This window comes from Chlamydomonas reinhardtii, chromosome 1 (assembly GCF_000002595.2).
Source record: "Chlamydomonas reinhardtii strain CC-503 cw92 mt+ chromosome 1, whole genome shotgun sequence".
NCBI classification, from domain to species: Eukaryota; Viridiplantae; Chlorophyta; class Chlorophyceae; order Chlamydomonadales; family Chlamydomonadaceae; genus Chlamydomonas; species Chlamydomonas reinhardtii.
In genome coordinates, this window is record NC_057004.1 from 4060652 (window position 1) to 4084214 (window position 23563).

At 65.2% G+C, this 23563-nt stretch overlaps 5 protein-coding genes across 5 annotated transcripts; 1 reads left to right on the forward strand and 4 right to left on the reverse strand.

Moving 5' to 3' along the window:
- Positions 1-40: 40 nt before the first annotated feature.
- On the reverse strand, positions 41-5033 carry CHLRE_01g026550v5 (uncharacterized protein). The gene is made up of 13 exons (XM_001689957.2): positions 4745-5033; positions 4536-4640; positions 4249-4338; positions 3623-3766; positions 2978-3149; positions 2719-2789; positions 2273-2434; positions 1903-2055; positions 1537-1692; positions 1297-1374; positions 993-1130; positions 730-822; positions 41-617 (listed from the first exon to the last, which is right to left on the reverse strand). The coding sequence occupies exons 1-13, from the start codon at positions 4916-4918 to the stop codon at positions 450-452; spliced, it is 1704 nt and encodes a 567-aa protein (XP_001690009.2). The 5' UTR covers positions 4919-5033; the 3' UTR covers positions 41-449.
- A 218-nt stretch (positions 5034-5251) lies between these two features.
- On the reverse strand, positions 5252-7184 carry CHLRE_01g026600v5 (uncharacterized protein). Its single transcript, XM_001689958.2, has 6 exons — positions 6984-7184; positions 6870-6897; positions 6620-6797; positions 6465-6548; positions 6134-6231; positions 5252-5996 (listed from the first exon to the last, which is right to left on the reverse strand). Exons 1-6 carry the CDS (start codon positions 7035-7037, stop codon positions 5962-5964), a joined length of 477 nt encoding a protein of 158 aa, XP_001690010.1. The 5' UTR covers positions 7038-7184; the 3' UTR covers positions 5252-5961.
- Positions 7185-7284: 100 nt separating this feature from the next.
- CHLRE_01g026650v5 (uncharacterized protein) lies at positions 7285-10526 on the forward strand. The gene is made up of 9 exons (XM_043058568.1): positions 7285-7629; positions 7890-8036; positions 8270-8295; positions 8538-8632; positions 8918-9046; positions 9306-9357; positions 9559-9622; positions 9865-9907; positions 10015-10526. The coding sequence occupies exons 1-9, from the start codon at positions 7412-7414 to the stop codon at positions 10132-10134; spliced, it is 894 nt and encodes a 297-aa protein (XP_042928482.1). The 5' UTR covers positions 7285-7411; the 3' UTR covers positions 10135-10526.
- Positions 10527-10528: 2 nt separating this feature from the next.
- On the reverse strand, positions 10529-16504 carry CHLRE_01g026700v5 (uncharacterized protein). The gene is made up of 6 exons (XM_043058569.1): positions 15872-16504; positions 15468-15689; positions 13530-15297; positions 12422-13404; positions 11373-12298; positions 10529-11217 (listed from the first exon to the last, which is right to left on the reverse strand). The coding sequence occupies exons 1-6, from the start codon at positions 16362-16364 to the stop codon at positions 10999-11001; spliced, it is 4611 nt and encodes a 1536-aa protein (XP_042928483.1). The 5' UTR covers positions 16365-16504; the 3' UTR covers positions 10529-10998.
- A 54-nt stretch (positions 16505-16558) lies between these two features.
- Positions 16559-23504, reverse strand: CHLRE_01g026750v5 (uncharacterized protein). Its single transcript, XM_043058570.1, has 5 exons — positions 22484-23504; positions 22135-22356; positions 19978-21967; positions 17745-19848; positions 16559-17635 (listed from the first exon to the last, which is right to left on the reverse strand). The coding sequence occupies exons 1-5, from the start codon at positions 23028-23030 to the stop codon at positions 17414-17416; spliced, it is 5085 nt and encodes a 1694-aa protein (XP_042928484.1). The 5' UTR covers positions 23031-23504; the 3' UTR covers positions 16559-17413.
- Between the last annotated feature and the right edge of the window lie 59 nt (positions 23505-23563).

The window sequence follows — 23563 nt, forward strand, 5'->3', positions numbered from 1 at the left end:
TTTTGACGTTGTAAGCCAACCCAGTTGCCCATATGTTGTTGCAGAATCGTATTTACATCGGGCGATGGCCCATACTTGCATCATCAGAATGCACGTACTGAATTGCACGCTCTCCAGTCGCCGCGCCACCCCGGCGGTGCGCTGGCCAGCAGCCCCCACCGACCCGCGCTCCGCAATCTAAGCCCCTGTCGTCCAGCAAAGGCCCACAAGTCTTGCACGCCGCCAGCATACCTTCACCACTTGTCAATATCTCAAGACCTCCTGGCTTGGAACTGAATGCCTTCAAAACCTCTGTTCCCATCCATTGGCCTCAATCGTCGGCCAGGCTGCAACGCAGACACACCACGAACCTGGGCCCCACGGTGTGGCCTCCACCTCCATCCTCACACATCAGAAGCTTCCACTCCCAGCCTTCCGCATCCTCAACCTCCACAACCTACGCTGGCCGCTCACCGCCGCATGCCGCGGCCGCGCATGCCGCCGCCGCCCCGCCCCCGCCCGCGCCCGCCCATGGCTGCCTGCGCCGCCGCGCCGCTGGCCGCGTCCGGCACCTCGGACTTGGGGTTGCGTACGGTCTCGTCCACCGACAGAATAAGGCACGCCGCCTCCGTGGCAGCCTGCACGGAGCATGGCGAAGAAGCGAGGGAGCGGGTTAGGCGGATACGGGCATGCGGAGGGCTGTGTAAGCAGTGCCGCACGCTTGAGCCTGTCCTCAAAACCACCACGTACCTGGATGGCGTTGATCTTGACCAGGGCGGGCTCCCACACGAACGCGTCGTAGGTGTCGCACACGCCGCCCGTGTTGACGTCCATGCCGTAGCACTGCGGAGGGCAAAGCAGCAAACAAGCCGTAACCCAGATTAGAAATGATGAATAGAAGCGGAGACCGGTGCCAGACCTCGGCGCAACATCAGTTGTGCGCTCCAGTGCAGCCGTAGCCACCAAGAGTTACCCCCGGACCCCTACCCAGCTCCCCGGGACTGGCGCCTCACCCGCCCGGACCCATCCGCCAGCGCGTGCTTGTGGCGCAGCTGGTTGAGCACGTCTGTGGCGTCAAAGCCGGCGTTGTTGCAGAGCTGGCGCGGGATGACCTCCAGCGCCTTGGCAAACGCCCTGATGAACAGCTGGGCCTGTGGGGGTAGCGAATAGGCAGGCAGCGCGTGAGCATTGAAAAACTGGAGCGGCATGCCGGAGCGGGTGAAAGGCACAGTTGGGCGCGCTGATGCACCTTTGTAGAATCCATGCTCGCCGCGCCCTGCCTCACAGCTTCCGGCCCAACCCCGCCTGCCTCCCCACCTTGCTGGTGTACTGCAGGCTGTGCTCGGACAGGTACTTGCTCAGCTCCATCTCGATGGCGCCGCCGCCCGGCACAATCTGGGTCACAGAACAGGCCAGTCGACGGCGTTAGTAAGGCGTATGTCGAGAACAGTGCGCCGCGTGCGATGCCGGTCGCAGTTTGCACACACACCGCATGCCCTGTGTCGTGCCCCTTCAACAACATTCAACTGCATTCCTTGTTAGGCCCCAATCTCGTACCTGCGCGTGCTTGAGCGCGCGGCGCACAATCATGATGGCATCATGCAGCGAGCGGTCCGCCTCGTCGATGAACTGCTCACTGCCACCGCGCAGCACCAGCGTGGCGGTGCGCGCCGCGGGGCAGCCCGTGAAAAGGTTATAGCGCTCAGCGCCCACCTGCGCATGGTGAGGTGTTGTGCCATACAGGGTCAAGGCGGTGGGACCAGGAGGCGAACCACGAACGGTGCATGACCGCTGCCCAATCCCTTTGGACTGCGCCCTTGCCGCCATCGTCGCTACGCTTCCCCGCATGACCACCTTTCCTTTTCTTGCAAGTAAGCATTTGCGCAAGCAAGTGAGCCAACTCGCACGCACGCACGCACGCACCTGGCGCTCCTCGAAGCGCTCGCAGGTGCCCAGCACCTTGGTGTCCAGGTTGTTGACGGTGGTCTGCACCTTGGCGCCCGTGGCCTTGGTCACGCGCTCCATGTCGCCCGTCTCCACGCGTCCGGCGCAGAAGATGTTGCGGTCGGCGAAGTACTGTGGGCGGGAGAGCGGGCGCGTGCCGGGGGCGTGGTGAAAGCTGTGCGAACCGCAAGCCTGAGGATCCGGACCTGCGCTTGCTTGCCGCCGCTGCCACATGCCGGGCACTGCTGCTGCGCCCGCACCTGCCCACACCTCAGCTCTGATGACACACAAACACACTTCCACGCACACACAAACACAAATAATGCATGCACACAATCCAAACACGCACCTGCGTGGCCAGGTCGCCGATGGCGAGGCGCGACAGCACGATGTTGGCGCCGGACGCCACGCACTTGGCCAGCTTGTCGTAAATGATGTTCCACTCCGCGTCCACGATGGACTGGTACTTGGCGGGGTCGTCCAGGCGGATCTCGGCGTTCTCCTTCTCAGCCTGCAGAACCCGTAACGTTGTGTCGTTGGGTGAGAGCGAGTTGTGCAATTCTGAAAACTGTGCTGTACAGGTTGAACAAACGCGCTTTTCGTGATTTGACGTGCGGGGAGGAGGCGTGCGGGGAGGAGGCGGTTTGAAAGCTGTGGCCAGCGCCGCCCAATCTCCCGCCGGTGCTGCTGCTGCAGTGTATCCCCCCGCTGCTGCTGCCAATGCGTCCCGCCGCTGCTGCTGGTGACAATGTGTCCCGCCTCTGCAGCTGCTGTTCGTCCCCCTGCCCACCGCACCTTGAGCTCCAGCTCGATGTTGAGCACCAGGATCTTGGGGTTGTGGAACGACTTGGGCTGCTGCTCAAAGCCTGTGGGCCGGAAAGGCGGAGGTGTGCCGGAGGTGTGCAGGTTCTTGGCAAAAGCCGTTCAGGCGTCCATCCTGCCCTCTCCGCTTTCCCGTCCATCCGTCCAGGCAGCCCCTTCCACGCTGCCCCGCCTCCACCACAACCCACAGTGCCATCGCCACCGTCACCGCCACCACAAAGCCCGCACCCACCCGCGTAGGAGAAGGTCTTCTTGAACGCCACGCCGTCCACCAGGAAGCTGTCGCGCAGGCCGCCGCCCTGCACCTTCTTGATGCCCACCATCTTGAGGTCCAGCGTGCTGGGGTCCAGGGTGGACACGGCGTCCACCACCATCTGCGCGAAGAACTCCTTCTCGCCGCTCACCTGCGTACATATGTCAGGAGGCGGCGGGCGCGGGGTGGGGACTTGTGAGGCGACGGGTTCGGGTTCAGGATACTTCCGGGAACATGCCTGGGGTCGACAGCCCCGCGCCCTCACCCCGGCCTATCCCAGTAATTTCCATGTCGACCCAACAACCGCTCTGTCCGTGCGTCCTCTGGCAGGTCCTCCCCAACCACCATCTGCCTCTTCTCTGCATCGCCCAACTCCCAGTCCTCGCCCTACTCCCGCCCGCCCACCCTGTCACAACTTCCCTTTCCGGCCCAGCCCCCCAGCTTTGGTTTAGTTTGAGCTGGTATTTACAACCCTCTCCCCCGCCAGCTCCTGCCAGCCTAGCGATCGCCTGGCCCCGCCCCACACGCCGGCCCCCACCCCTGCATTCGCCCCCGCACCAGCTCCCGATCCCAACCCCACCTCCCCGAACCCCCTACCCCTCCCCCGAGCCCCCGCCCACGCACCAGCTTGCTGTTGAGAGTGGTCATGGCGCACTTCTTCAGCAGGTCCTTCTTCTCCTCCATGTGCTTGTCCTCCAGGCTGATGGCCAGCGCCTTCAGCCGCTCCACCGCCAGCACAGAGGCCTGGCGGAAGCTCTTCATCAGGCTCTGTGGCGCGGGAGTTGCGGAGGCGGGGGTGGAAATTAGGGGTGGAGCAGTGGGGCGTGGGCCAGGTAGGAGGCGTGCGCTGTTTGGCGTGGAGGGCGTGCCAACCCGCCCAATCCAGGCCCATCGCTGCGGGTGATGTGGTCCACCAGGTTGGCGTGTGCCATTCATTCCCGCGACCAAGAACTGCCAAAGGTCTGGATGGCCCAGCAAGGCTGTGATGCAACGTCCTGCGACGCCCTGAGCTGTAACCGCAGCCGAACAGGCCCGCCGCGGTCCTTCAAGCCGTGGGGCTGATACGGCCGTGACCTCCGCCGCTTCCCACCAGCATATCCGCCCCGCCCAGCGGAGGCGCCCGTCGTCTGGCTTTTCGCCCGACACACCGCATCTGCCAAGTCACCCGTTCTCCGATGCTGCAGTTCCGGCGACCTGGCTACCGGACTTGATGTGGCCCTCTGCCTCCCAGCCCTTATTCCTGCCCTCACCCGTGGGTGCACGCCCTCCTCAATGAACGGCTTGGCCTCCTTCAGGAACTCGCCAGCCAGCACCACCACACTGGTGGTGCCGTCGCCAACCTAATCAGATCACGGGAGGGCGAAGATGTCGGTGACGGGAAGCGAGGGGATATCTAGAATCAAGACTGGGCCCCCACCCCTGGCAGCAGGGGTTCAGGAGCCCGCCCGCGGCCCGAAAGCGCGCCAAACCCGGCGGCCCCGTCCCGACGCGCGGCGAGACGGACCCGAGCCCATGACATGATGAGTTTCCATCCTACCTCGGCATCCTGAGCCAGAGACACGTCCACCAGGCTCTTTGCCGCGGGGTGCACGATGTCAAGGAGCTTCATGATGGTCGCGCCGTCGTTCGAGATGGTCACGCCCTGTCGAGTACATTTCATAGAGTAATTTGATGCGGTCCCGGAAGCCAGCGCAACTTGGCCGAGGGGACGAAGAGCCGCCCGAGCGATTGGCGCATGCCCCTCACCCTGGCGTCGTGAATGAGCTTATCCATGCCGCGAGGGCCCAGGGTGGTCCGCACGGTGTCCACCACGGCCATACAGGCGTTGATGTTGCTAATAAGCTGCGCCTTGCCCTGAGATGTGTCCGTTCCCTCTTTCAAGAGAATGATCTGGGGCTGCATCCCCATCATTGGCATCATTTTTCAAGCGTCAAGTTGTCAAGAACGCCAAAGCGAAATGTTGAAGGCGGAAGATTCGCGCGAAAGATCTGGCGGTGGACTTGTGCGGACTTGAACAGTGTTATGTACAAACACAATTATGATAACTACAGCTAGTTAGACGTAATGCGGAACAGGGGTATGTGCCGCGGCAGTTCGGCGATGGCCGTGCATGAGAGCCGCGTCCCCGCGTGCCAAGCAGGCCCCCTGCTTTCCGCGAGCGTCCCCTGGCCCCACGCCGAAAGCACTGCCAGCGCTCCCTTAGTTCTAATGTCATAAACGGTGCTAGAAGGCTTCGTTCCTTGTCCTATCCGTACGATTGCAAGATTACAAAAGGGACTACCTGTGCAGGGCTGTCCGCGCCCACCACTGCTGCCCCGTGGAGGGCCGGGGCCCGCCAAGAGTCCAGAGCTTCCCTTCCGCAATCCAGCATTTCTATCGCAGGTCCACAGCATCACAGCATGGGCCATGGGTGGCATTGACAACAAAGTTGCCTGCGTAGCAACCTGACGTAAGGGGTCTATGCCAGCTATATGGCGCGTTTGCAGCGGCATGACTGATATCAGGAAGGCTCTGCGCCACCCTTCCTTGTTCGAGTACCTCACGGAGCCATGAACTACACGCGCTTGTTACATTTGCATCCTGTTCTTCCTACAAAACTCATAGTAGACTGGTCCAATGCACGTAACATCCTTGCACCCCTGAGCCCTAACCCTCCTGACTAAAGTGCATCCTGCTCTCTACCGTTGCCTGAACATCTGGTGCAACCCTCACACCAAGACACCTGCATAGCGCATACATGCGCGGAGCGTCCCTGCGCGATGCACGCAGCCGTAACGGCACAAGCACCCTTGCAAATGCACGCCTAGTTGTTCTAAACCCTAACGTCTATGGAATGCGCCGCTGCGCAACCACAAGGAAAGCCCTGACACCAAATGTGAACACCGCCGGCTGCTGCCGCCACCCCGCGGACCAGATGACCGGCTGCGGTGAGCCGCACCAAGCCCTTGTGAGCGCTAAAGCATTTAGCCCTGAGCGTGCATGGCAGTCCATTGGCGCGCTGCAGTGGGCAGAACGGGCCACGAGGCAGTGGGGTCAGGGTTTGGGATGGCTTAGCTCAATCAAACCCGGTCTGACTTTAGCAGAAACGCCGCCGCTCAGGGCCCGAGAGGACGCTTGCACGACCGCGTGCCGCACCTGTCGCAATGGCCTCCTTCTCGTTCTCCTTCCAGTGCTTCGCCACGTGCTCGGCCAGCGGGTCATCCGGGTTGGGGGCCGAGAGCAACGCTTGGATGCTGTGGGGCGCAGCACAACGGGCGCAATGTGTTTTAGAGGTTTGATGCCAACCAACAAGCGCTGCAGTCGTGCGCAGATGCTTGGGGCCATGCATTCTTGTAGCCGCGAAGGGTGACGCACGGCCCGAGCGTGTCGCGTGCCAAACCGCCCAACTTTCCACCTGTCACCCGACGCAACGACATACGCGTTGTCCCGGCGGCCCGCCCCCATCGCCAAAGCCCGAGCTCCTCACCTCAGTAGCACGGTGCGAATCTGGAGCGCCGGCGACCACTTGTCTTTCAAAATGTCCAGGCAAATGCGGCCCAGCTTGTCGATGCTGCGAAGGCAAGGCAAGGCGCCAAATCAAACCCCAGCCCCCGTGTGCCCATCCGTATCCCGCTTGCTCACTTGGGATGGTAAATCTTGGTCAGGAAGCGAACCTTAGGGGGCGCCATTGGGTAGTCCTCCGGCAGGAAAAGCTCCAGCTTAAACACGCCACCCTCATAGGGGGACTGCTGAGGCCCCAGAATCATCACATTGAAGTAGCGCAGGTTCTCCTCCGAGGGAGAAGCGCTAATGCCGGGCGCTGCGAACACAAGGCGGCATGGAATGACCCCAGCTCATACGCTACATTTCCCCCGCTGCCGTCCCAACATACCAGGCTCGCTGAGAAGTTTCTGAGTCTCCTGTATAGCCGCAAAGAATCCAAGGAAAGCGTAAGGACGGCGCCCAGCTGTGGATCCCAATGGAAAGCTCGAGCGGAACGCCCTACCTTGATAATTCTCCGCGGCAGCTGCGCCGCCTGCGCTGCCTGATCCGGGTTCATTCCTCTCTAGCGCCTATATAGACGAAGCGACGCTAACTTGGAAAAAGCCGGGTCTCAGAGGAGGCGCGAAGCTGATGCTCGATGTATACTGTAACAAATCAAAACACGCCTCAATGCAGCTGTGCGCCTCGTCGAGCCCTGGAACCCTGACAGGCGTGCATGGGCGGGCGCTGGGATGTGTTTATTGGCTGCAGGCCTTCTCTCTTTGCATTTACAAACACATTGTCATACAACAGAAATGCTGAAAGCCAGCAGGGTGTGCCGAAGACTGCTGGTGCGTGTCACGACTGCCTTGTCCTGTGCACGCACTAGCTTGCGCAGCCCCCTCCCTGCACCGCTCCTTCCCCACGCGTTCACCCTAATGCGCCTCACATATGTTGCTGCAGGCGGGCGCAGCGGCCTGCCCGGCGCACGGCGCGGCCGTGCTCCCGCCCTGGCGCCGCTACGTCGCCACGTCGGCGTCTGCAGCTCAGTCCGCAGCGGCTGCTGCGAGCGAGTCGCCCAAGGCAGCCCTGGTCATCATCGGCGATGAAGTGCTTGCCGGATCCATCACCGACACCAACACGCCCTGGCTAGCCAAGCTGCTGCACAGGTGGGCGCCGGAAAACCCAGGTTGGAGCGGCGGAGCCCCAGTCAGGCGGCAGGCAGGGTGCGGGCGGTGTTGCGGCTCCGGCTGCTGTCCAGGTTCCGGCTGCAAGCGGGGGCGAGCTCGCGGTAGCTGCAGGTGGGAGGCCGCACGGGCATGCCAGGTGCACCCTGGAAATCCAGTGATTCAGCCCCGCGATTACGAGATGAATCTTGCCGCAACCCGGACAACCCCTCACCGCCCGCGAAATGCCGCCACGCCTGCAGCCGCGGCGTGGACCTGATACGTGTCACCTACATCCCGGACTCCCGCGAAACCATCAAGGAGGCGGTGCTGGACAGCCGGCGGCGTGTGGGACCCGGCGGCGTCGTGTTCACCAGCGGCGGCATTGGGCCCACACACGACGACGTCACGTGCGTGGCGGCCGGCTGCGGCGCGTGGGGAAGGGGTGGGGTTGGCGGCGCTTGCTGGCAGGGAGGGGGCCTTCGGCACGGGGCTTAAGGGAAGTAGGCATTGGGCTGCAGGCGTGGAAAATGGCCGGGGCACACGGCACACGGGCGGGGCTGATTGCTGTGATAGGTTGTCCAATCCTAAACGCACGGTCGTGATACCGGTGCCGTGCGCTCGCCTCACTGCAATGCCGCAGGTACGAGGCGATTGCCGAGGCCATGGGTGAGGACGCGAACACGCCGATGACCTCCCGGGCCTCATGCCACGCCACGCCGCGCCACACCGGCCATGCCCGCTGCCGCCGCGTTGCCCCATGTCGTGCCTCTCCTGGTCGCCACATTGCTTACTCCACACGGCACCCAGTTGATATGAATCCCCACATACACACACACACATCCACACACACACACACACACACACACACACACATGCGTGCACGCATGTTGCTGGTGCTGGTGCTGCAGGCGTGACGCTGCAGCTGCACGAGCCCACGGTGGCGCGCATGAGGGAATCCTACGCCGCCCGCGGCATGGAGCTGAACGAGGCCCGGCTGCGCATGGTGGGGGCGGGGGCGTTGTGATGACCGGCCACACCCATTGCAAAAGAGCAAGGGGGGCTGGCGCGGCGGGGGCTGGGCAGCGCGGTGTGGCGCGTTGCGGGCCGTGAGGCCTTGGTGTGACGAGGCCGCGGGAAAATAATGTCACTGCGCGACACAAACCTCGCCGTGTCGGGCTCCCCCCGGCCGCGCTCGAGAAGCTCTGCAGCCCTGCCCACCCATCCAGTCACCCGCCGGCGCCGCGCGCCTCCAGCCCTCACCTCCGCGCACCCCCACACCCACCCCCAGGCCACGCTGCCGACGCCCGCCGAGGTGCTGTTCACTGAGGGGCTGTGGGTGCCGCTGGTGAATGTGGGCGGCGTGTACATCCTGCCCGGCATCCCGCGCCTGTTCCAGTCCATGGTTGCAGCGCACCAGGTCAGGCGGCGCCGCGGCGGCGTGTGTGTTTGTCTGAACTCAAGGGAGGGTCGCGTTGTGTACCTGATGGGTCAGACGCAAGCCGGCTAGGGGCTGTTGTCCCACCGGCACGTGCCTTTCCTCCCACCTCGCCCCCGGGCCCCCACACGCATACACACGGTATGCGAGGTAACTTCAGGTAACATCCGTAAACCGTCGCTTTGCTGCATCGCATACACTGTCTTTGCGCAACGTTTTCCTTGTGCTCTTTAACACACAGGAGCGCTTCACAGGTGTGGCCTTCTCGGAGCAGCAGCTGTACACACACACAGGCGAGTCATAGGCACAGGCCCAAAGACGCTTCATTGAAACGTTCATGTGTGTCCTGCCCTGTTGCCTCGCCAATAAGCCGCCTGACGGGCCATGCTCCTGCTGGTGCCCTCTCCCCCTGTTGCTCATGCCCCTCCCCCCGTTCCCCCCCCCTGCTGTCTACTTCGCTACACTTCTCTGTACCAATCCTTGCAACCCCCCAGGCGAGTCGTTCCTGGCCAAGGAGCTCACGGCGGTGGCGGCCAAGCACCCCAAGGTGGCCATCGGGTGAGCCCGGCGGCGGCGGCGGGGTGGAGCGCGGCGGAGGCAGCCAGGGCGCGAGGCGGTAGTCGCAGGGTGGCCGCAGGCGGCGTGTGCAGTCCCGGGCACATGTGTTTGCATGGGCCCAGCAGTTGACTGGGTGCGGATGTGGGCGTGCGTGTGTTTTAGACAACACGAGGATTGGAAACGGAAAACGTGTATGTGTGTGTATGCGTGTGCATGTGTGTGTATACGGTACTTGTTCGCAGGTCCTACCCCAACACCGCGGCAGACGCAGACAACACATACAAGGTGCGGGGTCCGCGGCATGCCTGCCTCGGGGCTGCCGAGTTTGTTGGCTGCATGCCTTGCACGGCACGCTTATGTGCACGGCCAATCAACATGGTGCTGGTGTGCAGGTGAAGCTGGCGTTCACCGCCCGGGACGTGGACGCGCTGGCGGCGGCGGTGGCGGATGTGAGGGCGGCGCTGGGTGACATCTTCATCGACTACACGCCCCCGGCAGCTACCGGGAAGTAATGGAGCTGATTTGCCTTCCGCGAGAACCATATTGGTGTTCCGGGTGGTTGATGGGCTTGGCTTAAGTTTTTGGCGCCTATCCAGCGCGCAAGGGTGCGGATAGTGGGCCGTTGGTGCGGTGTGACGTCCATCGCGTCCATCGGAGGGGGGGGGTCTAGTTTGGCTGGCAAGTGATTCGATGTGCGCTTCTTGAACGCAATTGCGGCGCTCACAATGCGAAAGCGCAATGTGTAGAGAGCACAGGGCTTCTGACCTAGACTTCTATCTAGCAGCACTGTTCTTGCTGAAAGCTAAGAGTATATCGTGGTGATCCGGAACGGTGCGTGGAGCATCGCGGTGGTGTGGTAATGTGGAGCTCAAGACTGCGTAACACTTGCAGATACCTACTGGTCCTGTTGCCAAAGCGATGTCCACAGCATTTCTGCACGGGGTCATGGGCTGCAGAATCCCGATCACATGCTGCAACGGTACATACCCGCATGCTACTTCTTACTGGCAGCCCCTCTGGCGCCAGCCCCAACGTGTCAGGCACTCAGGCTCTCACGCTGCACATTAGGCATTACGACGCCAGTCACCCCACATACACGCAACGTGTAGTTGCTGCCCAGGTAGGGCTCGTGCAAGGACCGCAACAACTTCACAACTTTCACGAAGAGAAGAAACCACCATGCGCACCGTCGCTCCCAACCCCGTTCGCCCCGTCCCGTCCGTCCCGTCATCCAATCAATCTACCGCCAGATCTGATCAAAAGCCATGTGTGACATTTCATGTACTGGTGCTCATACTTTCCCAGCCTTAAATGCTGGCGCCGGCAACCCCATATCCTGTACCCTGCTAGCACACCGTTAGCACACAGCATATTCATCAGTTCAGGGCCGCCTTGCCGGCGCCGCCCCGCGCCCGGTGCAGGTACAGCACCCGGCTCCGTGCGTCCGTGGCCGCCGACACCGCCAGCGCCAGCAGCGCGTGCCCGAAGCCGAACCGCAGCGCGGGCCGCCAGCGGCAGCCGCTGGAGTGGTAGCCAATCAGCGTCAGCGGCAGCATGAAGATGAGGGCCTGGATTGCTTGCAGGTAGGGCGACAGCTGCGGCGGGCGGCGTGCACGGATCGCAGGCGTGAGCTTCATGGCGAGCGGAAGACAACACAAACACGTGGCAGGCGGATGCAAGGCGGTTTGCTTTGCAAAACCATTGAGCTGCAAGCCAAAACGCGCCATGCTGCCCTAAGTGCAATGCTCACCTGAAACATGAGCGGCTCGCACAGCCCAAACACCAGCCAGTGTAGGCCGGTGCGCCGATTGATGTCGAGCCAGGTCTGCGGCAGCCCCAGCAGCGGCGCCGGCCAGCGCGGCAGTGGCAGCGGCAGCGTCATCGCCAGGTAGACGGCCGCGTCCAGCCCCGCGCGCAGCAGCAGGAAGGCGTTGCGCCGCCGCTGGTGCAGCCGCGTGCAGGCAGCCAGCGCGAGGCAGACCACAGCGGCCGTGAGGAAGGCGGCCTGTCCGAGCACGTGCAGGTCCTGGCTTGTGACGCCGCCGCCGCAGCAGCCCTCCAGGTAGGGGCGGGGGCAGCTGCCGGCGGCTAGCCCGGGGTCTGCCTGGGGCCCTGCCGCCCCCACCACCAATTGCGTGGCTCGCCACAAGCCCTCAGCCAGGCCGCACCCACCCATCGCCGTGCGGATCCGCGCAGCGTAGGCCGCCATTGCTGAGGTGGCTGCAAGCGCAGTCTTGGATGCTGCTGCTGCGGCGCTGACTGGGGTCGGCACCGCATCTGTGTTGCAGGTGCGCATGAGTGAGACGACCCGGAACGCGGTGTCACCGACCAGGGCCATGCTGTCCAGGGCGCGGCAGGTTGCGGCCTTGTGGTCCTGGTAAGCGGCCTCCGGGCTCAGCGGCTGTGGCGACGGGGCGTCCTGCTGTGGCTGCTGGCTGCTACTGCTGCCGTGCTGCTGGGCGCTTGCGGGAACTCCAGTGGGTCGAACACGCGGAAAACCGAGTGCCGTAACACGCACCCACCAGGCCAACTGGGAGCGCGTGGAGCCGCTGAGCTGCAGGTGAGGGAGTGTCGCCGCCGCTGCCGCAGCTGCCTCCACTGCTGCTTCGCTCTCAGCTGCAGCTGCGGCAGCTGCGGGCTTGGCGGCGGCTGTAGCTGCGGGCTTGGCGGCTGTAGCTGCAGGCTGTCCGCGAGGCGGTTCGGATGTTGTCATCAGTCGTGAACCGCGGGGCGGCTGGGCACTGGTCCCTGCAGTCCCCGCCCCGCCAGCAGCTGTATAAGCTTGCTGCTCCTGCTCACCGCAGGGCCCCGGTACGTCACATGCTGGAGCGGTATCAGGCGCCTGCGCAAGAGACGGCAGTGGGTCTTCAGCTGCTGTCTGCCGGCGCGCGTGAAGCACAGCGCCATCGCCACTGGCCGTGGCTGCTGCAACTGCACTGTCCTGATCCTCTCCTAGCGACAGAGGCAGTTGCACGCCCGCCCGCTGCAGCGGCGCCAGCGCTTCACGCAGGCAGCCCGCCATGCGCTGTGCCGCAAGGAAGCGCAACAGGTCAACAAACGCCGCCGCCGCTGATTCTGTGATGGCTGACTCATCGGCGTCAGCGCCACTGGCGGCAAAGCTCTGCGGCACCTGCAGCAGTGCCCCAAAGTCCAGGACCAGACTGGTCAGGCCGCTGTGCTGCAGCGCCGCGGCAGCACCCGACAGCCCCTCTCCAGCGCTGTGGCTACTGCCTCCCTCAGCCTCCACAGCGGCGCCTGCTACAGCCGTGGTGGTCAGCTGATGCAGCTGTGCCACTGCCTCATCTCCCAGCACATGCCCATGCAGCTGGTGCAGCTCCGCCGCCGCCTCCGACCCCACCACCAGCAGCGGCACGACCGCCAGTGGTGCGGTGCTGTCAGGGCCGCCACTCATGCTACTGCGGGCACTGGAAGTGCCGGCCGCATCGGCGGACGCATTGACTGTAGCATTGGTAGAAACTGAACTGGGGTTGGCTCCGGCAGGTGATTCTGCGTAGGTGCCTGCTCCGTCGCCGAAGGCGGCGGCGGAGGCCGCGGAGGCCAGGGAGGAGGCCGCCGGGAATGCGTTCGTGCCCTCGGCCCCATGCTCTGCTGCTAGCCACGTTGGCCGGATGGTGGTGGTGGTGGTGGTGATGGTGAAAGGACTCTCCTTGGCCGATGCGGCATTGGCGGTGCCGGCAGCGGTGTCATGTCCTAAGGGTGGCAGCACATACATCATACGCAGCCCGCCGGCCCCCATGCGCACACGCGGAGGCACGGGCAGCCTGCAAGCAGGGGAGTGAAGAGCAGAGATTGACGTCACACATGAGCACAGACGTCATACACCAGAAGGAAACAGCATTACACCATGCACGTCTAGTCCAATACTTGCAGCCCTATCCACACGCACCTGACGTACGCCGAGACAGTGGTTTCCACGCCGCCGCCTGCCTCGCCGCCCGCCAGTGGCTGTTGCAGCGGCCGCAGCGGCAGCTCCACGTCCATGTGCGCTACAGCCGCCGCCGCGCCTGCGCGGCCGCCCTCACCAGCACCTTCTCCTCCGGGCTCCGGTGCTGGCGGTACCGCTGCTGGTCCCGCCAGCACGCAGCGCACAGAGCGCAGGCCACCACCTGAGGCTGCCGGCAGCTGCAGCAGCACCACCACCGCCTCGTCACCCTCACCAGGTGCCCCGCCCACCTCAGCACCAGCTGGCGCATCGCCGGGCGCAGTTGTCAACAGCGGCAGCGCAGGCGGCCAGCAGAAGGCTGGCGCAGCGGTTGAGGCAACTGTGATGGAAGCGCAATTACTGGCGCTTGCGGCGGAAGCACCAGCAGCTGTTGACATCTGCTCCACCTCCGCCCCGATTTGCGCCAGCAGCTGTTGCACGGCTGCAGCTGCGGCCGCAGCCATCGCCCGCTCCGCATCGCCGGCGGCCCCCTCTGCCGTCACCGCAGCCGATGTGCCGGCTACAGCCTTAGGCACCTGACCAGTGCCGGTCGCTGCCACGGACAGTTGCTCTGGCTGAAGCCGCACGTGGTGAACAGACCGGTGTAGGGGCGAGCCCCCACCTTCAGCCGCCTGCCCCTCCCCTTGCGGACCACCAGCCTCTTCCTCTTCCGCCCCCGCCGTCACGAAGTGCACCACCATCAGCAGCTGCACGCAGCCCTCCACACACACCGCCGACAGGCAGCGCAGCGGCACGGCCGCAGGCGCCGCTGCCTGCAGCCGCCGCTGAGCTTGTGTAGCATTGTGCGCGTTCAGCTCGCCTGCCGCACTGCGCAGCACAAGGGCCGACGCCTGCTCGAAAGACAGCAAATCCATAGAGCTGCTCTCAACGGCGCTCCTGGCAAGGCCCCTGGCGCCGGAGCCAGAGCCGCGGTGTTGAATGGGCACCTTGACGCTTACTAGGGCGCTGCGAGTGCGTCTCAGGAGCCCGTTAGCCTTGGTGTGGGACCGGTACAGCACTGAGCGGTGGGCGGCCGCCGAAGCGTGTGCTGTCTGGACCGGGGCGCAAGCCTCTGCTGCCTGCAAGCCAGCCGCCACCGTCGAAGGAGTGCCGCCTTCAGTCGTGTGGGAACGGCGGTACAGCAAGCCTGCTGCTGGCGACGCCTGCAACGACTGACGGGCTGATGGCCACGCCGCGGCGGCCAGACTGCAGTCATCGTCTCCACTGCTGCTGCCTGCGGCGCTGCCGTCGTGGTCATCACCACAGCTGCCACGAGCACCTAAGCCGCTTGCACCGGCGGTGGTGCCTGCCGTATCCGTGGCCCGGCGGCTGCCTGCTGCTTCTACTGCATCTGCAACGCCGCCGGCCTCCTCCACGCAGCCACAGGAGGAGGTCGGGCTGCTGGCTCCTGCAGTGGTGCCCCGGTGCTGCTGCTGCTGCTGCTGCTGCTGGGTGAAGTTACGCAGGTAGCGTTGATAGGCGGGCCGCAGCGCCCGGGCCTCCCAGATGCGGCACAGCACATACGGCAGGACGGCGATGGACAGGAAGAGAAGCAGCGTGTCAAATGCGAGCCGCCGGTAGCCGTCCGCACCACCACCGCCTGCGACACTGCCGGGCGGCGGCATGCGGCGGTCGGTCATCGGCAGCGCGGCCGCCATCAGCAGCCACAGCAGCGGCCCCGTGACCAGCTGAGTTGAGGCGGGCACACGAAACACCGTGGCGCTCTTCCAGCCTGGAGGGAGGGCAACACGCATGCGGAGGGCGCAGGCACTTGCGTGTATGAGTATCGTAGAAGGTGAGCGTAGGCGGGGTGCGGTTGTCATGAGCAAGGTTACCTAGGCGTAATCGAGTGCCCCAGAGACCGCCGCCACCGCCAACGCACTACGCTCGCTGCGCACGCACCCATGTAGACACAGCCTATGCGCCGCCGCTGCGCCGACAGCATGATACACGAGTTGAGAGGGAACGGCCCCGGCGGCGCGGCCCACAGCGACCAGTGCACGCCTAGCAGCATGGCGACGCCCGCGCCGGCCATCAGCGCGTGCCGGCAGCGCTCGTACAGCGCGGGGGCCAGCAGCGCAATCAGCACAACCGCCAGCTGGGTCCAGATGTAGAGGAAATTGCCTGTGCGCGCGCAACCGCGTATTGTTGGATCGGCTAGCTAGTGAGCTAAGGCAAGTCGCTGCGTGGGCGAGCAGGTGCCTCTCCCTGTTCCAATCCTCCGCCCGCCCGTCTCCGCCACACCCCGCGACATGTCCTCCCGCAACCCGTCAGCAGCGACCGCAGTGATGCAAGCCCATACTCACTGTAGTCCCACATCTGCAGCCGCAGCACTGGGTCCAGCACCGCGCCCGAGCTCAGAGACCACAGCAGCTTGGACCACAGCCCGCCGCCGCACGGGAAGGGGCTACTGCCGCTACTGCTGCTGCTGCTACTGCCGCTGCTGCTAGTGCCGCTGCTGCTGCCGGCCGCTGCCCCGCCCTCGCCGCAGTGGAGCGCCTCGCCCAGCCGCGCCGCGTGCAGCCAGTTGATAATGAGCACCTCCGCCAGCACCATAAACACGTCGGTGGCGCGAGCCTCGCGCGCGAACCAGCGACTGAAGGATAGCGGCCGGCGCTGTCGCTGGTGCTGCTGTGGGTCCTCCGATACGATCTCATCCTCCTCGTACTGTTCAGGCTGCCGCTTTTCCGCCTCGCCGCCCCGTGCAGCAGCGCAGCAGGTGCCGCCTCTGCGCTTGCGTGGGCCCTTCGCGGCCTGCGACCCGCAAGAGCTGCTGGGTTGTCCTTCTGCTGTCGACATGGTTGCTACGGGTATCGTGAGTGTGCGTGTGGAGGTGTGTTCCTTTAGCGCGCCGACATCGCGCCGTGCAGCAATGTGTCGGGTGAGTTAGGATGCGAAGCTCCCCTTGCGGCAGCTCGGTTGACGGTGATATGTGTTGTTTGATAATCATAATAAGTATCATTAGAGATAGGGGGTAAGTGCGTGGGCCGATGACCCCTGCCTGTAATCAACCCAGCAGGTTTACCCGCTTAGCGCGCCCCGCCCCGCCGGCCTAACGCGCGCATGGGTGCACCCGACCCAAATGGAATGGGTCAGCGGTTCGCTGACTCGCCTGCCGAACTATGGCAAGTATGATAAGGTGGGTGTACTCCCACGGTCGTCCCTGGCTGGTAGCTGTTGTGCGCGGATGGGTGCCTGCTTGAAGTGCACGCCTGCCTCACTCCCGCAAGAACCGCGATTGGCAGCAGTGGGATAGTAGCTGCCGGGGCCTTAGCCCATCCACCCTTATTGGCAAATCTTGCATGCGTTGAAAGACAACACAACCACCGGTCTCAGCCTGGCCCGCCTCAGGTGGATGGCGCGCGCGCCGATGCCTCGCTACACGGTCTCCTGCATGCGCAGCCCACCCCCGAGCCACAGGCACCACGCGGTGCGTGCCAAGGGACCCGCCCCCTACTGCCGAGGCACCACGCACGCGCGCTCCAGGGGACCTCGCTTCTGTTACTGCCTCGCCTGCTGGCGCTATCTACCACTCCGCCCTACCTACCAGCCGAGCCAGAGGCTTCAAGACGACCGTTCAAACAGCACAACCGACCCTGCAGCAGTCCCCGCATGGACGTTCCCTTTCTCTGCTCCCAATGTCCAGGCGGTAAACCTAATAGAGTACCGTAAACGCTGTGCGCCACAGCCCCCTGCTCCCTCTTCTCCTCAGAGTACGTGTGAGTGCTGATTGTGTCAGTCTAATGAGCCGATGATACATTCGATTCAGTACAATGGATGCAACGCAGTATGCATACGCACATAAGCCCATGAAACAGGGCATTGGTCCTCTCTCTCATGCCACGCACCTAGGCTAGCCTTGCTTTGCTGCCGGCGCCGCCCCGCGCCCGGTGCAGGTACAGCACCCGGCTCCGTGCGTCCGTGGCCGCGGACACCGCCAGCGCCAGCAGTGCGTGCCCGAAGCCAAACCGCAGCGCGGGCCGCCAGCGGCAGCCGCTGGAGTGGTAGCCGAGGAGCGTCAGCGGCAGCACGAAGATGAGGGCCTGGATCGCTTGCAGGTAGGGCGACAGCTGCGGGCGGCACATACAAGGAGGCGGCGTTACATGCTATTGTAGGACAGAAACCCCAGCGTGAGCACCGAGTCATGAAACCACCTTTCCCGCCCTGCGCCCTAGTCACCTGCAGCGTGAGCGGCTCATACAGCCCAAACATCAGCCAGTGCACGCCGGCGCGACTGTTGCTGTCGAGCCATGTCTCTGGGAAACCCAGTAGCGGCGCCGGCCAGCGCGGCAACGGTAGGGCGATGGTCATGAATGCGGCCGCGTCCAGCCCCGCGCGCAGCAGCAGGAAGGCGTTGCGCCGCCGCTGGTGCAGCCGCGTGCAGGCCGCCAGCGCGATGCCCAGCACGCCCACCGCGAGGTAGACGCACTGCGCGATCATCTCGAGGTCATCACGTGTGAGGCCGCGGCAACAGCCTTCCAGGTAGGGCCGCGGGCAGGTGCACGACACCGGCGGCTGTGCCGCACCCACAACCACCTGCGCCGCCCGCCACAGGCCGCGCCCAGCAATCGCCGTGGCCGCAGCTGCCGAGCCGCTGGCGGCTGTTGCCGCTGCCGCCGCCGAGGCTGCTATCAGCGGACGCACCAGCAGGCCAGCCGACGTGTACGTGCGCAACGTCGTGACCACCCGGATCCCGGTGTACAGGTTGAGGGACATGCGGTCCAGGGGCCGGCAGCTGGCGGCCTTGTAAGCCTGGTACGCGGCCTCCAGGCTCAGCGGCCGTGACGACGGGGCGTCCTGTTGCGGCGGCTGGCTGCTGCTGCCGGTCTGCTGGCTGGGGGTGGGAGCCGGCAGCGCGCGCGGGAAGCCGAACGCCAAGACCCGCAGCCACCACACCAGCTGGGAGCGCGTGCAGCCGCCGGGCGGCCAAGCTGAAGGATCAGCGAATGGCAGCATCGAAGTTTCCTCCGCCGGATAATTGCATGGGGCGCTGCTGTAGCTCTTGTCTCCGCATGGGCCCGCAGCAGCTGTGGGCGGCACGGGCGATGCCGCCGCCTGTCGGTCAGCCCCATGCGCCTGCACGGCCCGCGCTTGCCCGGCTTCCTCCACCGCCGGCTCGGGCTGCCCCAAGAATCCCAGGGTTGCTTGCAGTGCCTGCTCGCCACCTCCTGCCACCGCATCGCCTTCGTCTCCCTCTAAACCTGTAGCTGCAGGCTGTCCGCGAGGCGGTTCGGATGCTGTCATCAGTCGTGAACCGCGAGGCGGCTGGGCACTGTTCCCTGCAGTCCCCGCCCCGCCAGCAGCTTGCGGCTCCTGCTCACTGCAATGTCCGGGTGCGTCGCATGCTGGAGCGGTATCAGGCGCCTGCGCAGGAGGTGGCAGTGGGTCTTCAGCTGCTGTCTGCCAGCGCGCGTGAAGCACAGCGCCATCGCCACTGGCCGTGGCTGCTGCAACTGCACTGTCCTGATCCTCCCCTAGCGACACAGGCAGTTGCACGCACGCCCGCTGCAGCGGCGCCAGCGCTTCACGCAGGCAGCCCGCCATGCGCTGTGCCGCCAGGAAGCGCAACAGGTCAACAAACGCCGCGCCTGAGATGGCTGACTCATCGGCGTCGGCTCCACCGGAGGCGAAGCTCTGCGGCACCTGCAGCAGCGCCCCAAAGTCCAGGACCAGACTGGTCAGGCCGCTGTGCTGCAGCGCCGCGGCAGCGCCCGACAGCCCCTCTCCAGCGCTGTGGCTGCTGACTGCCTCAGCCTCCACAGCCGCGCCTGCTACAGCCATGGTGGTCAGCTGATGCAGCCGCGCCACTGCCTCATCCCCCAGCACCTGCGTATGCAGCTGCCGCAGCTCCGCCGCCGCCTCCGACCCCACCACCAGCAGCGGCACGACCGCCAGTGGTGCGGTGCTGTCGCGGCCGCCACTCATGCTGCTGCGGGCACTGGAAGTGCCAGAAGCAGCGGCGGACGCATTGACTGTAGCATTGGTCGAAACTGAGCTGGTGTTGGCTCCGGCAGGTGCGTCTGCATAGGCGTCCGTTCCAGAGCCGCAGGCGGCGGAGGGGGCCACGGAGACCAGGGAGGAGGCCGCCGGGAATGCGATCGTGCCCTCGGCCCCGTGCTCTGCTGCCAGCCATGTTGGCCGGATGGTGGTGGTGGTGAAAGGACTCTCCTTGGCCGATGCGGCATTGGCGGTGCCGGCAGCGGTCTCGTGTGCTGGGGGCGGCAGCACATACATCATACGCAGCCCGCCGGCCCCCATGCGCATACGCGGAGGCACGGGCAGCCTGCAAGCAGGGGAATGGAGCGAGAGCAGAGATTGACGTCATGAAAGAGCAGACACACCGGAAACCAGAAGGAAACAGCGTTAAAGCATGCACATCTAGTCAAATATTTGCAATCCGACCCACACGCACCTGACGTACGCCGACACAGTAGTGGTCTCCACGCCGCCTGCCTCGCCGCCCGCCAGTGGCTGTTGCAGCAACCGCAGCGGCAGCTCCACATCCATGTAGGCTACAGCCGCCGCCGCGCCTCCGCCACCGCCTTCACCGGCACCGTCTCCTCCGGGCTCCGGTGCTGGCGGTACCGCTGCTGGTCCCGCCAGCACGCAGCGCACAGAGCGCAGGCCACGAGCCGAGCCCGCCGGCAGCTGCAGCAGCAGCACCACCGCCTCGTCACCCTCACCAGCTGCCCCGCCCACCTCAGCACCTGCTGCCGCATCGCCGGGCGCAGCTGGCAGCAGCGGAAGCGCCGGCGGCCAACAGAAGGCTGGCGCGGCGGTTGAGGCAGCCGTGACGGAAGCGCCACTACTGGCGCTGGCGGCGGAGGCGCTGGTAGCTGCTTGAATCTGCTCCACCTCCGTCCCGATGTGTGCCAGCAGCTGTTGCACGGCTGCGCTGACACTCTTCCCTGTCATCACTGATGCCGCTGCCTCGGGCTCCCCATCGGCCACTCCGCCTGCGGTGTGTGGCAGCTGCATGTGGTGCAGGAGGGGAATGGAACCCCCGCCTTGAGCCTCCTGCCCCGCCGCCTGCCCCTCCGCTTCCTGACCGCCTGCCTCCTCCCCCGCCACCCCCGCCGTCACGAAGTGCACCACCATCAGCAGCTGCACGCAGCCCTCCACACACACCGCCGACAGGCAGCGCAGCGGTACGGCCGCAGGCAGGCGGCTTCCCACTGCCACACTCTCGGCACCTGCTGCTGTCGGCTGGATAGCGGCGGCCTCTTGCAGTCGTGTATTCGCGCGGCGGTTGTGCGATTTGAGCGCGGCGCCCGTCCTTTGCAGCACAAGGGCCGACGCCTCCTCGAATGTCGGCAGCTGCTGTGCTGGCAGGCCGCTGTGACCGGCACCAGACCTGCCGGAGCCGGGGTCGGAGCCGCGGTGGCGGACGGGCACCTTGATGCTGACCAGGGCGGTGCGGGTGGTGCGGCTCAGGCCGCCGCCGCCTTCAGACATGCTGGACCGGTAGAGCACACCCGCTGCTGGCGGCGCCTGGTGCCGGCCGCTGGCGGGGGTCGCACGAGCTGTTGGTGGCGCCGCGGCGGCCAGCGAGACCACAGGCAGCCGCATTGACGACGGGATCCCGCTCCGGACTTCCCAGGATGGAGCACGGCTACTGGGGTCCTGGCGGCGCGGTGGGAAGTCTGCTGGGCACGAGTCGACAGCAGCTGTGTGCCCAGCCGCCGGCTCCAGCGCCGTAGTCTTTGCTGCGGTGATTGGCGCCGGCCAATCCGACGCAGCAGGAAGGTTTGAAGTCGCTGGCTCAGATGAGCCGCTACGGCAACCCACCAGGCGGCAAGCCCAGACATTGCCGCTGTTGCTGCTGCTGCTGCCGAACACGCCGCCGTAGGTTCCCGGGCTGGTAGCTGTGCTGGGACTGCGGTCATCGTCTCCACTGCTGCTGCCTGCGGCGCTGCCGTCGAGGTCATCACCACAGCCGCCACCAGCACCTAAGCCGCTTGCACCGGCGGTGGTGCCTGCTGTATCCGCGGCCCGGCGGCTGCCTGCTGCTTCTACTGCATCTGCAACGCCGCCGGCCTCCTCCACGCAGCCACAGGAGGAGGTCGGGCTGCTGGCTCCTGCAGTGGTGCCCCGGTGCTGCTGCTGCTGCTGCTGCTGCTGGGTGAAGTTACGCAGGTAGCGTTGATAGGCGGGCCGCAGCGCCCGGGCCTCCCAGATGCGGCACAGCACATACGGCAGCACGGCGATGGACAGGAAGAGAAGCAGCGTGTCAACTGCGAGCCGCCGGTAGCCATCCGCACCACCACCGCCTGCGTCACTGCCAGGCGGCGGCATGCGGCGGTCGGTCATCGGCAGTGCGGCCGCCATCAGCAGCCACAGGAGCGGCCCCGTGACCAGCTGAGCGGAGGCGGGCACCCGAAACACCGTGGCGCTCTTCCAGCCTGGAGGGAGGGCAACACGCATGCGGAGGGCGCAGGCACTTGCGTGTATGAGTATCGTAGAAGGTGAGCGTAGGGGGGGGTGCGGTTGTCATGAGCAAGGCTAGACGTAATCGAGTGCCCCAGAGACCGCCGCCACCGCCAACGCACTACGCTCGCTGCGCACGCACCCATGTACACACAGCCTATGCGCCGCCGCTGCGCAGACAGCATGACACACGAGTTGAGAGGGAACGGGCCCGACGGCGCGGCCCACAGCGACCAGTGCACGCCTAGCAGCATGGCGACGCCCGCGCCGGCCATCAGCGCGTGCCGGCAGCGCTCGTACAGCGCGGGGGCCAGCAGCGCAATCAGCACCACCGCCAGCTGGGTCCAGATGTAGAGGAAATTGCCTGTGCACGCACAAGCATTTGCAAGTTAGTGTTCTAAAAGCAGGACGCAACGTCGGCACCCGCGGATGTGCCCTCGCTCTCCCACGTGCAAGCCGCCAACAGCTGCAAATGCAAGACCCATACTCACTGTAGTCCCACATCTGCAGCCGCAGCACTGGGTCCAGCACCGCGCCCGAGCTCAGAGACCAAAGCAGCTTGGACCACAGCCCGCCGCCGCACGGGAAGGGGCTACTGCCGCTACTGCTGCTGCTGCTGCTGCCACGGCTGCTACTGCCACTGCTGCTACTGCCACTGCTGCTGCCGGCCGCTGCCCCGCCCTCGCCGCAGTGGAGCGCCTCGCCCAGCCGCGCCGCGTGCAGCCAGTTGATAATGAGCACCTCCACCAGCACCACAAACACGTCGGTGGCGCGAGCCTCGCGCGCGAACCAGCGACTGAAAGATAGCGGCCGGCACTGTCGCTGTCGCTGCTGTGGGTCCTCCGATATGGCAACCTCGTCCTCCTTGTACTGTATCAGCTTGTGCTTTTCCGCCCCGCCGCCTCGTGCAGCAGCGCGCGTGCCGCCGCCGCCGCGCTCGACCGCGCTCGGCGCTGAGTAGGTGCGAGCCGCGGCCGAGCCCTCCGCGGCCTGCGCTCCTAAAGAACTGCTATGTGGTGCTTCTGTCAATCCCGACATGGTTGCTTGGAGATGGAGAAGGTGAGGAAGCCACAGCTGTGAGAAAGCCAGGACAGCCAGGAAGGAGCAATGCAAACTTCCCGCGGCACTGACGAGGCTGAAGTACAATCGAGAATCTTCATGTCGGTCGGTCGCGCCTGCCGGGAGTTTTCAGTGGCGGCAGCTTAGGAAGACGGCCGTATATGAGGCCAAGTTGGGTGTGCGCGGGTCAGATTCATGTGAGCCGTGGACCGCCATCGCCGGTGAACTCGCCCGCACCGTCAGGCCCCGCGACCCACTGCTTGGCTTTGGGGTTGCGCTGCAAAGGAAGTAAGGCTGTCAACCCAAGCTTCAGCCGCCTGCCCCGCCCCATCCCGCACGCTAATGCGCCCGACGGCCCGGCCCACATGGTTTTCCCGCCAATGGGCTCATTTCTACGCGCGCAACCAACCCTGCTGCTGGTAGGTGCGTGCCGGAAATAGATGCGCGCGTAACTTCCACAGAAGCGCAAGTGCCACAAGAATAGCAGTGCGTGGGAGTGCAGCGGGCTGCCG

Coding starts and splice junctions, on each gene's coding strand:
- CHLRE_01g026550v5 (XM_001689957.2), bottom strand. CDS start 4,918: ATGATGCCAATGATGGGGATGCAGCCCCAGATCATTCTCTTGAAAGAG. Junction 2,056..2,272: donor TCGGCGACCTGGCCACGCAG/GTGCGTGTTTGG, acceptor TCCCGCCCACAG/TACTTCGCCGACCGCAACAT. Junction 1,693..1,902: donor AGCGCTTCGAGGAGCGCCAG/GTGCGTGCGTGC, acceptor CACCATGCGCAG/GTGGGCGCTGAGCGCTATAA.
- CHLRE_01g026750v5 (XM_043058570.1), bottom strand. CDS start 23,030: ATGTCGGGATTGACAGAAGCACCACATAGCAGTTCTTTAGGAGCGCAG. Junction 21,968..22,134: donor CATAGGCTGTGTGTACATGG/GTGCGTGCGCAG, acceptor CCCTCCCTCCAG/GCTGGAAGAGCGCCACGGTG. Junction 19,849..19,977: donor ACTGTGTCGGCGTACGTCAG/GTGCGTGTGGGT, acceptor CCCTGCTTGCAG/GCTGCCCGTGCCTCCGCGTA.
- CHLRE_01g026650v5 (XM_043058568.1), top strand. CDS start 7,412: ATGTTGCTGCAGGCGGGCGCAGCGGCCTGCCCGGCGCACGGCGCGGCC. Junction 9,358..9,558: donor GCAGCTGTACACACACACAG/GCGAGTCATAGG, acceptor GCAACCCCCCAG/GCGAGTCGTTCCTGGCCAAG. Junction 9,908..10,014: donor ACGCAGACAACACATACAAG/GTGCGGGGTCCG, acceptor GCTGGTGTGCAG/GTGAAGCTGGCGTTCACCGC.
- CHLRE_01g026700v5 (XM_043058569.1), bottom strand. CDS start 16,364: ATGTCGACAGCAGAAGGACAACCCAGCAGCTCTTGCGGGTCGCAGGCC. Junction 15,690..15,871: donor GCTGCAGATGTGGGACTACA/GTGAGTATGGGC, acceptor GCGCGCGCACAG/GCAATTTCCTCTACATCTGG. Junction 15,298..15,467: donor CATAGGCTGTGTCTACATGG/GTGCGTGCGCAG, acceptor CCCTCCCTCCAG/GCTGGAAGAGCGCCACGGTG.
- CHLRE_01g026600v5 (XM_001689958.2), bottom strand. CDS start 7,037: ATGAACCCGGATCAGGCAGCGCAGGCGGCGCAGCTGCCGCGGAGAATT. Junction 6,798..6,869: donor GAAACTTCTCAGCGAGCCTG/GTATGTTGGGAC, acceptor TTGTGTTCGCAG/CGCCCGGCATTAGCGCTTCT. Junction 5,997..6,133: donor GAAGGAGGCCATTGCGACAG/GTGCGGCACGCG, acceptor TGCCCACTGCAG/CGCGCCAATGGACTGCCATG.